Source organism: Salmo salar, chromosome 13 (assembly GCF_965601325.2).
Source record: "Salmo salar chromosome 13, fSalSal1, whole genome shotgun sequence".
Lineage (NCBI taxonomy): Eukaryota > Metazoa > Chordata > Actinopteri > Salmoniformes > Salmonidae > Salmo > Salmo salar.
In genome coordinates this window covers 99,735,619-99,750,184 of record NC_138303.1, presented here as the reverse complement: position 1 = coordinate 99,750,184, position 14,566 = coordinate 99,735,619, and the positions used below count along the sequence as shown (strand labels likewise).

The 14,566-nt window shown below is 41.5% G+C and overlaps 1 protein-coding gene across 1 annotated transcript; it reads left to right on the top strand.

Moving 5' to 3' along the window:
• The first annotated feature begins 1,266 nt into the window (after window positions 1-1,266).
• LOC106568340 (E3 ubiquitin-protein ligase Praja-2) lies at window positions 1,267-14,315 on the top strand. Its single transcript, XM_014138603.1, has 9 exons — window positions 1,267-1,374; window positions 6,031-6,225; window positions 6,660-7,695; window positions 8,052-8,213; window positions 9,132-9,317; window positions 10,968-11,079; window positions 12,470-12,584; window positions 13,630-13,745; window positions 13,886-14,315. The coding sequence occupies exons 2-9, from the start codon at window positions 6,033-6,035 to the stop codon at window positions 14,009-14,011; spliced, it is 2,046 nt and encodes a 681-aa protein (XP_013994078.1). The 5' UTR covers window positions 1,267-1,374; window positions 6,031-6,032; the 3' UTR covers window positions 14,012-14,315.
• The last annotated feature ends 251 nt before the right edge of the window (window positions 14,316-14,566 follow it).

Below are 14,566 nucleotides of genomic sequence, written 5' to 3'. Positions count from 1 at the left end.
ATTGATTGATATCGTAGGCTACTGCATTTTTTTAGGAGAGTTACTGAAGCATTTCACTGTACCATTTACACCTGTATCCTGTGCACGTGACCTATACACATTGCTTTGATTTTGATTTGATTTATTGGATGACAATTTATTTTAGTCGCCAACAAAGATGTCCCAGGTGTTTAATAAGTCAAATTGCACAAGCCACACATTTATTATAATTTTTATTGAGGTGTCCTGCTCTTCTCTCTTATTATAGTAGACATACGGTTTAAATCCCCTCTATAGGATCGGTGGGTCCCCCGCGGGACGGTTGAGCTAATGTAATGTCATTAGCATGAGAGTGTAAGTAACAAGAACATTTCCCAGGACATAGACATATCTGATGTTGGCAGAAAGCTTAAATTCTTGTTAATCTAACTGTACTGTCCAATTTGCAGTAGCTATTACAGTAAAATAATACCATGCTATTGTTTGAGGAGAGTGCACAGTTATGAACTTGAACATGTATTAATAAACCAATTAGGCACATTTGGGCAGTCTTGATACAACATTTTAAACAGAAATACAATTGTTCAGTGGATCAGTCTAAAACTTTGCACATACACTGGTTCTATCTAGTGGCCAAAATCTAAATTGTGCCTGGGCTAGAATAATATTTGTTTTTGTTTTTATGCTCTTTTGCACACCAGTATTTCTACTTGCACATCCTCATCTGCACATGTATCACTCCAGTGTAAATTACTAAATTGTAATTACTTCGCCACTACTGGCCTATTTATTGCCTTACCACCTTACTTCATTTGTACACACTGCATACATATTTTTCTATTGTGTTATTGACTGTACGTTTGTTTATCCCATGTGTAACTCTGTTTTGTTGTTTTTGTTGCACCGCTTTGCTTTATCTTGGCCAGGTTGCAGTTGTAAATGAAAACTTGTTCTCAACTGGCCTACCTGGTTAAATAAAGGTGAAATAAATAAATACATCATGGCCTTTCTCGTGCATTTCAAAGAGGATGGTACAAAAACAATGCAAAAAAGCACGTTTTTTTCTTTGTATTATCTTTTACCAGATGTAATGTGTTATATTATCCTACATTAATTTCACATTTCCACAGACTTCAAAGTGTTCCCTTTCAAATGTTATCAAGAATATGCATATCTCTGTTTCAGGTCCTGAGCTACAGGCAGTTAGATTTGGGTATGTCATTTCAGACGAAAATTGAAATAAATGGGGCGGATCCCTAAGAGGACTTATCGATTGCCAGTGCAGTCTTGGCAACTGATTGGACAAATCCTGTCATGACACTAGGTTTGCCGATGACGTTAGTTTACTGTTTTTTTTCCTCGCAGTTTCGGACGGAGAGAAAGCCTGGGGGACAGGTAATACAGAGATCACTTTGAATAATGGATGTCGATATAGGTTAAAAGAAACATTGGGACCGGTAATGTTTGATTAATAACAAGTGGACCGTTTTGTCCCTTGGCGTTTGGAAATTGCAAGCTAACTGGATGAGGAAGAAGCGCTTTTGACCAGCTAGCCAGCATAACACGATACCGTTAGCTAGCTAACGTTAGGCCAAGGCCAAGTGTTTTTTTCGTGTACTAAACACGAATCTTATTTTCGGAAAATACACCCTAATAATCTGTCAACTAGCAGCCACATAACCAGCTGGCCAGATTGACTACTGTTATCGTAAACTGTAGCTATTTGTCTTGGGAATTCATCTAGCTAGCGAATGACGTCAGTAAAACAACTTTGCAACCAAGCTAGCGAGACAACAATGGCAAGCCGGTTTCAATAATTATGTAGCTAGCTACGCTATTGATTATTCCGTTTCATTGCTGTCTAGTTTGCTTAAATGTAACAAAGTGTTTGTTTGCTATTAGCTCGCTATAAAGCCAGCTTGAAAAATAATTGTATCAACTAAATTGGTGTCCTTTACAGTCTTGTGACATGCAGGAGACCAGGTTCGAACTAAGTCAGTCACCAAGAGGTCATGGCTAGAAGGGATCTAGTTCTTGTCAAATTAACGTCAGATTTGACTTTTTGTATCAGGTTAGGCTAATTAACGCAGCAGTTTAGGATAATTCACGTAGCAGGTTGGGATAAATAAACCGTCACAAGAGCAAGATTAAATAGGGAGTGGAAAGGCTATCAGTAGAAGAGCTATAACAGGGCATTTCAACTATATTCTTATGGGGGCCTTCTAACGCAGCCTGTGATCATCATAGAGGGGAACATAAGGCGCGCCAATGCGCCAGAGAGTCTTCGCTTTCAAGAATGGTGTCATAATAGCTGGGTTCAAATGCTAGAGCCAAATTCATTGGAAGGAAATAAATTAAACATGCCACATTGGCTTCAGAAATGGCCAGAAGTTTGTTTACCACAGTGAGTGTTTGATTCTCTGTTCTCCAGGATGTTGTCTCTGGTTTTGAATCTACATTTTATGAGCTGAATTTTAAAACTGAATATGAATGCATCTGAGATGTTTATATATGAAACTTTGATAATTTCAAGTTTATCAGTTGTAAACTTGATACAGACGATGAATGCAATATCTACCATATTGAAATCGAATATATCAATATTGAACGATTGAATTTTAAAATGGAATGCAATATTTATTCAATTCAGTTTAAAATCATGGAATGAAAGTTACATTTCTGAATTCCATGGTTCAATTTGTGCATTACAAATGAAAAAATATTCAATTCCATATCCTAATACAAATTTAAAAAAGATGGAATTCAAATGCAATTTTTGTTGGCACTGAAATCGCTTCATATAGGCCTATCATTTGTTGGGATAATTTAACCTTTAGTACTGAATTTGGTAGTATAATACCTTCTCCCCTTTCCTTTCATGTCAATTTTGGTCACATCTGTAGCTAGTTTAACAATTGTTTTAGCAAGTCCATGAATGTTTACTTTGCTTTCATGTCATGTTAATCCTATTTGTTGTTTTGCTTTTATTTGCTAACTTTTCCAAACTGTTTTTAAGTGTAAAGAAGGCCTCCACAACTGTTATGGTTTGCAGCAGTGTTTATTGTATCTGGATCAAAGCTAAAAAAGAAAAATGCAGTTATTCTCACACTAACTCTTTTTAGACGCAGGTCTATTTTGACAATATGGATTATGTCTACATTCTGAATGTTTCTAATTTATTTATTCAACATAAATAAATATGAATCTCAAAAGTACCCTATTTGATTTAGCTTATTTGTTAGACATATTAGTGACAATATCCTCTTCAAACACATGAAATTTCCAGAGTGAGCTCTCTGGCACTTTTAATGATATGACCCATTTTATACATAGAAATGAGGTCATTAACCAATCACAGCCCTCCTTTAGGATTAAACATTCAACAAATTACCAGCAGAGGGAGTCCCCTTTGAATCCATTTTCCCATTCATTAGAAGTGAGCCCACTGGAAATCAGATGTACTTGTAGAGTATATTGTTCCAAACAATGTCTTCAAATAAACAAAATCAAAAAGGATACTTTTGAGATGTTTTATTTAACTAGGCAAGTCAGTTAAGAACAAACTCTTATTTACAATGACTGACTACACCGGCCAAACTCGGATGATGCTGGGCCAATTGTGCACCGCCCTAGGGGACTCCCAATTACTGCCGGTTGTGATACAACCTGGATATTAACATTCATATTTTTTATGTTGAATGAATAAATATAATGTGAAATTATATTTCAGAATTTAGACATACTCCATATGTTAGAACACACTATAAATATTATGTCACCAAGATGTTGTCTGCATCATGTACAGTTCACAGATCATAGGGTAAGTATTCAGGCCTCTTGACTTTTTCCATGTTTTGTAATGTTACAGCCTTGCTCTAAAATTGATTAAGTTGTTTTTCCTCCTCATCAATCTACAAACACTACCCTATAATGACAAAGCAAAAACAGGTTTTTAGACATTTTTGCAAATGTGTACTTTTTTTACTGAAATCACATTTACATAAGTATTCAGACCCTTTACTCAGTAATTTGTTGAAGCACCTTTGGCAGCGATTACAGCCTTAAGTCTTCTTGGGTATGACGCTATCAGCTTGGCACACCTGTATTTGGGGAGTTTCTCCCATTGTTCTCTGCAAATCCTCTCAAGCTCCGTCAGGTTGGATGGGGAGCGTTGTTGCACAGCTATTTTCAGGTCTCTCCAGAGATGTTCGATCAGGTTCAAGTCCGGGCTCTGGCTGGGCCACTCAAGGACATTCAGAGACTTGTCCCGAAGCCACTCCTGCGTTGTCTTGGCTGTGTGCCTAGTGGCGTTGTCCTGTTGGAAGGTGAACCTTTGCCTCAGTCTGAGGTCCTGAGCTCTCTGGATGAGGTTTTCATCAAGGATGTATCTGTACATGTTTGAAACTTGGAAACATGAACACACTAGCTAGCTGAACAACTGACTGGAGAAATAAGCCTGCAGCAGACGTGATACCCACTGTCATTGAAACGCCTGCACAACAAACTGCCGACACAGGCTGTGAACAAGCGGTTCGGTGGCATTCTCTCTTTACTCTGTCGCCACCATGTTCGACGCTATGTACAAGGACCGCTACTTCGATGCAGACAAGAAACAGGGTTTACGTGAAATGTTACATACACAGCTGGACAAGATGGAAACGGACACATTGACAGTGCACACCGAGAAAGAGGGGCCACGGACAGACAGAGCTGAAACGTCACTGCTTGACATGTATGATGAAATCCTGGTTGAGAATGAAACGACTGAACAAATGAACAATGAAACAGCACAGCAAGTAAGTGAAATAAATAGGTTTTGATTATGTTTTACTGGTAATGGGGACTTACATAAATGCCAACAATAACTTTTTGATCTCTGTGTGTGTAACCTTTATTTAACTAGGGAAGTCCGTTAAGAACAAATTCTTATTTACAATGACGGCCTACCCCGGCCAAACGCAGACGACGCTCGGCCAATTGTGTGCCGCCGCCCTATGGGACTCCCAATCACGGCCGGATGTGATACAGCCTGGATTCGAACCAGGGACTGTAGTGAAGCCTCTTGCACTGAGATGCAGTGCCTTAGACCTCTGTGTCCGTGTGTGTCTTAACTATTTAACTGTACTAGAATGCTTAAAAGGACGCTAAAATTGTAAATATCGGTAACAGGTTTTTTGTCAAGGAAAATATCGGTGCATCACTACTGTCAGTGACCATTGGGCACTTGGTCACTTCCTTGACCAAGGCCCTTCTCCCCCGATTGCTCAGTTTGGCCGGGTGGCCAGCTCTAGGAAGAGTCTTGGTGGTCCCAAACTTCTTCCATTTAAGAATGATGGAGGCCACTGTGTTCTTCAATGCTGCAGAAATGTTTTGGTACCCTTCCCCAGATCTGTGCCTCAACACAGATCTGTGCCTCCTGTCTTGGAGCTCTACCGACAATTCCTTCGACCTCATGGCTTGGTTTTTTCTCTGACATGCACTGTCAACTATGGGACCTTTTTATATAGACAGGCATGAGCCTTCCCAAATCATGTCCAATCAATTGAATTTACCACAGGTGGACTCCAATCAAGTTGTATAAACATCTCAAGGATGCTCAATTTCGAGTTTCATAACAAAGGGTCTGAATATTTATGTAAATATGGTATTTCTGTTTATTTTCACTTTGTCATTATGTGGTATTGTGTGAAGATTGAAGGGGGGGATAAAATATTTGATCAATTTTCGAATAAGGCTGTAACATAACAATGTGAGAAAAGGGAAGGGTTGTTAATACTTAGCGACTGTACTCTAGGGCTGAAGTCACTTTCATCAGGATCTAAAAAAATATGTTTGCAATGCAAATGTAGAAAGTATGTCAAACATTCTTCCTTTCAATTAAGTTTCTATGTGAGAATGGCCAGAACAATCTGAGATACCAAAAATATTTGAGCTTTGCTGGCATGGAATCACCCAGTAGGTCTACTTTCAGGTTTGATTAAACCATCGGTCACTCTTTGCAACTTTTAATTTGGCGCCTTGTGTTTCAATGTTGTTATTTTCTCTCTGTAGTGATGGGTCAGGAAGCTGGCAAGCCAGCCTGGCCCAAACCACCTGGTGGACATCAGACAATCACAGGAAGGCGTTACGGCAGGAGGCATGCGTACGTTAGCTTCCGTCCAACCTCTGCCAAGCACAGGAACCCAGCCAGCGTGGAGGATTGGCCCGATACGGAAATGGACGGTGTCCGTAGAGTGCATTCCATGTGTACGTTCACGGTGCAATAGATAAATACGACTAAGTCCCATTTGCAGTGTATTGAATAGCTGAGGGACAAGCTTGTAGGCTATTTGAGTCAGGCCTATATTTCTACATGATATCAAGGTCAACAAATCAATTAAAGTTATGTTTATTATTTCTTTGACATCATGGCAGACCACTAAGCAACTCCTGTAGTGAGCAGCAGCATGTGAGTAAGTGCTGCACCCACTGCACCGGGGCAGGTTTGGATCCATTTATCCTGTGACATGGAATTCAGTGTGAGCAGCTAAGCCTATAAACCCCAATCTGCTCCATAAATGGTGGTTGGCTGGAGCTGCTGCATGCTATGTCAGTATTTAGCAAGTATGATAGTTGTGTATTGGCAAGTCATGGTAATAGTAGATGTTTTAGCTGGAACTAAATGCCTTTCTCCTTTCTAGCTTCAAAAGGAAACATCTCCTCGATGCTTCACGCCATCTTTCCTGTCTCATCGAATTCGGTTCACCCAGAGGTGAAAATCAAATCTGGCAAAGATCCTCCCCACAAGAAACAGTCAACTTCTAGGCAGTCATCGGAAGCCCACTCCATCCACTACAAAAAGAGTGACCAACCTGTAGCCTCAGACCAGGACCAAAATGGTGGCTCGAAGAAAAGTGCAGAAGCTAGTGCATGGCCTATCCCCGAGGACGAGGACAGCAACCCTTCCAATTCCAGCATATTGAGCATTGTAAATATTGATGCTTACGAGCCGGACAGCAGTGGCGGCGAGGAGGAGGGGGGACATGGTTCCGACACGTCTCACGGTCTCCAGAAAATACTGGATGACATGATCTTCGAGCTGGGTAAAGAGTTTGACTATCTCAGCGGTTTGCACTCGTATTTGTACACACAATCTAGTGAAGGGACGACAGACTGTTCCCTCAGAGACACTGAGTCAGTGAAAGATTCTAGAACAGATCCTAGATCAGATTCTAACACAGAAGAAATCCCTCCTGAGTGGAATATATCAGAACACAACAGAACAGATCACCCGGAAATCAGCACTGAGTTCCGAACACCAGAGGACCTAGCAACTGTTGGCCCCAAAGGTCCTGCTGAGCTGGGGAACGACGACCAGAGGGGGACCCAGTCAGAGATGGTGGTTAGGCCCAAAATTCGTAAGCAGACTAGTGAAACACACCTGGAGAAGTGGAAGAGTTCTCATGGCGAGGAGGCACACTGTGGCTCAGCCAAACAGGCCAGCAAGACCAAGTGTGTGTCCGCACCGCCATTCTTCCTGACACAAACGGAAAGGCCAAACCAGGAGTTTCTCTTTGATTACCCTCAGACTGATTCATATGGGATTAGCCCTATCAAGAGGAGGGGTGAATATGGAGAAGCTTGTAGCAAAATTATTTCTGATGATGAAAAGGACATCTGGGAAGAACTGGAGGACTTCAATGAGACGGGTGTTCCTTTCATGAAGGCTGAGGAAAGGTTTAATATACCTTTATATTGTCATTTTTACATATCACCCTTTTATTGCTCTTAGATTGTAGTAAAATAGTACAAAACCATGTGTGTATATATTAGTGTGTGTGTGTGTGACACTATCAGGATAACTATCAGGACAACAGACAGCTTCATGTTCAAACTTTGACAGAAATCGGATTTCTGTGAAAGTTTGAACACGAAGCTGTCTGTTGTCCTGATAGTGTCAACTGAGGATTGAGGAAGCGGAGGTTGCTAACGAAGCTCTTGTGTTTTTCCTGCTGAGACCTCTCTGCTAAGCAGATTAGGTTGGGGTGCTTACTAGGTGGACTGACGCATGTGTGTGTTGTCTGTGTCTGCAGCTCGGAGTGCAGCGAGGGGGAGTGGTCAGCCTTGTGGACGTCGGACTCTGGCCTGGAGAAGGAGCGTGGCTCCAGTCAGGAGAGCTGGGTGACGCTGCCCGGCCTGGACGAACTGCACAGCAGCAGTCTTGAGGACGTTCCCGAGCTCAGCCTGCCCCCTGAGTAAGTACCAAAATACTGGCCTTATACGGGTCACTCCTGATAACTGCAACATAATACAGCCTTATACGGTCACTTATGATAAATGCTATCAATGGCTTGGGATTGGCCTAAATGCATGTACTAATCTAGAGTAATACAGATATGAGTAGTTAAATGGGGAAGTATTGAAATTAGGACTAGGGGACCAGTGCATTTAACTGTATGTATATCTAATGTATACTATATATTCTATAGTGTATAATGTCATTGGTAAGCACAGCCAACCCTCAGACAGACACCTCCATGTGTTAATGCTGTGATGTGGAACCAAGGTGTGGGCTGGAATAACGATTAAGTGCCACAGCAGCACAGTCTCCAAGCAAGGTCTTAAATTAATAAATTAAATCAGTTGAGGTAGACTGAATCATTCCCATGGATAATGACTTGATGATTAACTAGCTAAGATATGCAAACTACTGTACATGTATATCATTTGATCAAATCAAATACACATATTTAGCAGATGTTATTGCGGGTGTAGCGAAATGCTTGTTCTTAACTCCAGGAGTGCAGTAATATCTAACAATTCACAACAATACACAGAAATAAATACCTGTCTGCATAGCCTACATTTCCAGTGCATACTATTTTTGATTCTCATTTGCAAGGTGAAAAGTTGGTCATGTCCATTTAGGGCACAAAATGTAAATGATTGTTTCTTATTGGACAAGTCTCTCCCTGTTTGTCAGTTTTCTTCAGTCTGCCCAATGAAATCAACGTGTGTGTGTGTGTGTGTGTGTGTGTGTGTGTGTGTGTGTGTGTGTGTGTGTGTGTGTGTGTGTGTGTGTGTGTGTGTGTGTGTGTGTGTGTGTGTGTGTGTGTGTGTGTGTGTGTGTGTGTGTGTGTGTGTGTGTGTGTGTGTGTGTGTGTGCACTGCAGGGAGCCGACCCCTCTGGAGGAGGGGGAGATACCGTGGTTGATGTACAACGAGGAGACGGGCAGCAGTAGTGACGAAGACCCAGATGGCATGAGTCACTTTGTCCACCCAGGCCTCTTCATCCTGGATGGGAACAACAACCTGGAGGATGACTCCAGCTTGAGCGAGGACCTGGACGCTGAGTGGAGGTGGGGAACAATTTGGAGTTACCTCTTGGGGCTAGGTATTTTCACGGCCGGATGAAAAACGTAGCCAATTTGAACAGGCCCAGAAACTAGAATATGCATTTTATTTGGATAGAAAAAACTCTGAAGTTTCTAAAACTGTTTGAATGGTGCCCGTGAGTATAACAGAACTCATATGGCAGGCAAAAACCTGAGAAAAAGTCAAGCAGGAAGTTGAAAATCTGAGGGTGTAGTTTTTTCAAGTGATTGCCTTGACTGTATACAGTGACTTAGGGTTCATTTTGCACTTCCTAAAGCTTCCACTAGATGTCAGCAGTCTTTAGAACGGTGTTTGAAGATTCTATGGTGAATTTGATGGGAATTACAGCACAAGGAAGTAGGTGTCCCATTATAAGGCATGGGCTCAGTTACACGCAATGACTTGGGAGCGAGCTGAGTTTATATTCACTGCTAAAGAGAACGTATAGGTCCGGTTGGAATTTTATTCAAGATGTATGATAAAAGAAACCTAAAGATTGATTCTATACATCGTTTGACATGTTTCTACAAACTGTAGTATAACTTTTTTGACTTTTCGTCTGGACTAAGTAAGCATGCGCGTTGAGGATTTGGATAGTGAACCTAACGCGCGAACAAAATTGATTATTTGGACATGTATATGAACTTTATCGAACATTTATTGTGGAGCTGGGGTTCCTGGGAGTGCCTTCTGATGAAGATAATCAAAGGTAAGTGAATATTTATAATGTAATTTCTTAGTTTTATTGACTCCAAGATGGCGGGTTTCTGTTTGCTTGTTATTGGTGTCTTCTGGGCTGTACTCAGATTATTGCAAATTGTGCTTTCGCCGTGAACCTTTTTTGAAATCTGACAAAGTGATTACATTTAGGAGAAGTGTATCTATAATTCTGTGCATAACACTTCTATATTGATCAAACATTTTGATGAGTATTTCTGTAATATGTGTGCTGATTCACCGGCGGGTTTGGAGGGAAAACATTTCTCAACATTACACGCCAATGTAAAATGCTGTTTTTGGATATAAATATGAACTTTATCGAACAAAATATACATGTATTGTGTAACATAATGTCCTAGGAGTGTCATCTGATGAAGATCGTCAAAGGTTAGTGCATCATTTAGCTGTGTTTTGGGTTTTTGTGATGCATCTAGTTGCTTGGAAAATGGCTGTGATTATTTTTGTCTATGTACTCTCCTAACATAATCTAATTTTATGCTTTCGCCGTAAAGCCTTTTTGAAATCGGACAATGTGGTTGGATTTACGAGAAGTTTATCTTTAAAATTCTGTAAAATAGATGATTGTTTGAGAAAATGGAATTATGAGATTTTAGCTGTTTTGAATTTGGCGCTCTGATTTTCCACTGGCTGTTGTCTCAATCAATCCCGTTAACGGGATAAGAACAGGAAGGGGTCCCATAGAGGTTAACTCCAAATTGTGAGAGATAGATATATATAATTCATGATTTTGTGATCATTTTCTGGAGGTGTGTAGAATGTTTGGCGTTTTACTCCTGTAATGTACTTTGACGCGTTGACATTTGCAACGTGGTAGATGTATGCAGGGCCAGGAGGTTTCCTGACCAGGAATAACGTTATATGAAAAATATAATAATTTTTTTGCTTCATCTTAGGTTGCTAGATGACTTTGGAGAGGGCTTTGGGATGGCCCAGGCTATTTCCTATGTGGATCCTCAGCTCCTCACATACATGGCTCTTGAAGAGCGTCTGGCCCAAGCTATGGAGGTAAGGCTAAAACCCTAGACTCTTACTATGACACGAGTTACTCTAATCAAGTCCACATGACAGAAAGGTCTTAGGATCATATTTGTTCACCACCATTCCATCTCTAAACGTTTTGCTTCAAGTGTGCTTTTCAAGATTGTGCCATCCTATGTTGACACATTGAGCTCGCTAAAATTCAGACCACAGGCTGTGAGAATTGGCAACAACTCCTCCTCAGCCCTCTGCTGCACTCCCTGTTCACCTATGACTGCGTGAACTTTGCCCCTCACCAACTCTCATGTTTGCTGACGACACCACGGTTGTAGGCCTGATAACCAACAACGATGAGTCAGCCTGTAGGGAGGTGGTAAGTGAACTGGCATTATGGCGTCATTAGAACACCCTCTCCCTCAACGTCAGGAAAAACAAAATAATTTATTGATGACTTAAGGAAACAGAGGGAACATTGCCCAATCCACATCAATGGGACTGTAGTAGAGAGATGCACGTTTTAAATTCCTCGGTGTCCACATCAATGGAACTGTAGTGGAGAGATGCACGTTTTAAATTCCTCGGCGTCCACATCAATGGAACTGTAGTAGAGAGATGCACGTTTTAAATTCCTCGGCGTCCACATCAATGGAACTGTAGTAGATAGATACACGTTTTAAATTCGTCGGCGTCCACATCACAAGGACTTGTCATGGACCAACAACAGCGTCTCTACTTCCTAAGGTGTTCCTTTCCAAATACTACCGCTGCACCATCGAGAGCGTCCTGACCGGTTGCATCATTGCCTGGTACAGGAATCGCTCCATCCATGAGCGGAGGGTGAAGACTGCCCAATACATGGATGGGTGGGACCATGCTCCCACCCCTCCAGGACATCTACTCGAAACGGTGGCTGAGGAAAGCACACAGCATCAAGGACCCCACACACCCCAGCCATGAGCTGTTCACTCCTTTACCGTCAGGCAGACGGTATCGGAGCATGAGGCCTGATACCAATGGGCTCAAGAACTGTTTCTATCTACAAGCCATGTGACTGCTGAACACATGAACTGGACTCACCACCTGCTCTGATTCTCCCCACCTTAGCACACATCACAACTGCTGCTACCAGACTTATTATACTGCTCGTGTAAATATTGTACTATAAATTGTGCCTTCCTGTATAATACACTTAATTTTTCTTATTGTTGTAACATTGTCCAGAAGGAACCTGCAAGTGAGCATTTCGTTGGACCGATGCATATCCCATACATACGACTACTAACTTGTTGCTGTCTTGTGCAACATGAAGACCCATTCTTAACAATGTTTACCTACCTACACTTTAATTACATTGAACGCATCCATGTAAATACATAGGGACATTGGCACCTGATGTTTTTGTTGTTGTGGTTCACAGGCAGCTCTAGCCCACCTGGAGTCCCTGGCCATTGATGTGGAGCAGGCCCACCCTCCGGCTACAGAACAGATTATAGAGTGTCTGCCTCAGATCACCATATTGGAGGACCCCATTGGTAAGTTCACATTGCTAGAAGACCACAGTGGTAGGACCAAAAAGACTAGCCCTTCCCTCTGCTTCCTTTGAATTGGCTGTGTGCAATTTCCCATTTTAGCATTGGCAACAAGAGACTCAGTCATTCTGGGTGTAAGAAGTGAAATACTGCTAAATGTGCAATACCTTCAAGGATTCCATCAATGTCATAATTCACAATGCTCTTTGAAAAAGATCAAGCAAACCATATTTCCAGTGGTGGAAGGAATAAGATTAGTTATTTTAATGTTGACATGCGCTAACTAGTGTAAATGGCCTAGCTAATGCAGTGGTTAATACCAACATGGAGTGCCTTTTGTATCAGGATCAAAAGACATGTAATTAGTGGGACTGTCCACTCTGTAAATCCCCACCCTCAGTCTTGCGCTCATTTTTACTATTAGCTGGCTGGACCAGCAATCCAGTCCAGACTGACACTGAAAGAAACCAGCTGCTAATATATAGACTCTAACATATAGACGCAAAGCACTGTGCTCATTAGTCTGTATGAAATGGATAATAAAGACTTCAGCAGGCTGTTTGTTTCAACACATCGACGCATTCCATATGGAAATATTCTGCTGTTACTGATCCAATGTTGATTAAGGCGATGTGGTGTCAAGATAAGAAATAACTCGCCGTGCGTAAAGCAATGCATTATATGAATGATGGGCAACTAATGTAAATGTGAGGGGCAAGAGAAAATGAATGCACCGGTGTCTCGTCAAGTTTGACACGCCGTGTGTCCCCAGGAATAAATTGCGGTAAGCAGGTGTTGAGATGGCCGCCATTTGTCATGCCATGTCGGAGCGAGCGGTTCCATCTGTGTGCTTGTGAATGGAGCCTGATGGAATGTAAACGTGTGGGGCTGTGAATACAGAACAGAGTGGATGAGGCCGGGGCTGCAGAACATGAAGTGACAAATGGCCCAACGCCACTCTCGGACACTTATGATTAGTTCTTTTTGTGCGCCTCTCTTTATCCTCGTCTTTCTCTCCCTCGCCTTTCTCTTTCCTTTCTCTCTCTAGGTCAGGAACATTGCTGTGCCATCTGCTGCGGTGAGTACGTCAAAGACGAGATTGCAACCCAGCTGCCGTGCCACCACATGTTCCACAAGATCTGTGTGACTCTCTGGCTCCAAAAGGTATGTGTGACTGACTGAGGGCCTCTGTGTGGAGAATAACTTTAGCCTATATTCAGTCTAGCTCCTGGTCTGTGTCAATATATTTTGAGTGATGATATGGAAATGTTTATACTGACTGTTATGATATCTTTTCTCTGTAGTCTGGGACTTGCCCTGTCTGTCGTCACATACTGTCGCCTGTTGTCACGGAGACCACTGCTAACACCTCGTTTGTGTCGGATCAGGACATCCCACCGTCCAATCACAGCGCAGCCGGAATGCGGTGAATCCACTGGTTACCAATCAACAGCCAGAAAAGAGGCCTGTAACGCTTCAATGAAAAATAGTTCTTATTACTTTTTCTTTCATTGTCGCTCTCTGCAATGTAACTCTATGAATGAGATTGTTGAATTAGTTCTGCACATGTAAACAAGTTCAAGATCTATGTCCGAGAGACAGTTCAGGCTTATTTTCTGAGAAAATATTATCTGTATAATGTCAAGTCTTTGTTATGAATGTATGTTTTAATGAAGGATAGGAAATTGCAATTTTTGTTTATTCTAGATTTTCATTAAAGCATTTCAGATTTTACTTGCATTTTTTTAATACAGATGAAAGCATTGCTATTGTACCTCACATTGTACTAATTTCAAAATAATTTTGGTTCCCGTGTTTAATAAAGGCTGTAGTGTGGGTAAGTCTTGAACTATCAAAACCAATAACTTCCTTACGAAGAGTTTGTATACATCCACTGTAGAAGCCATTCAGAGAGTTGTTTATACAAGGAAGAGATTTAGCACACCACCTTTATTTCTCACAATGTAAGCAGATCATCAAATATT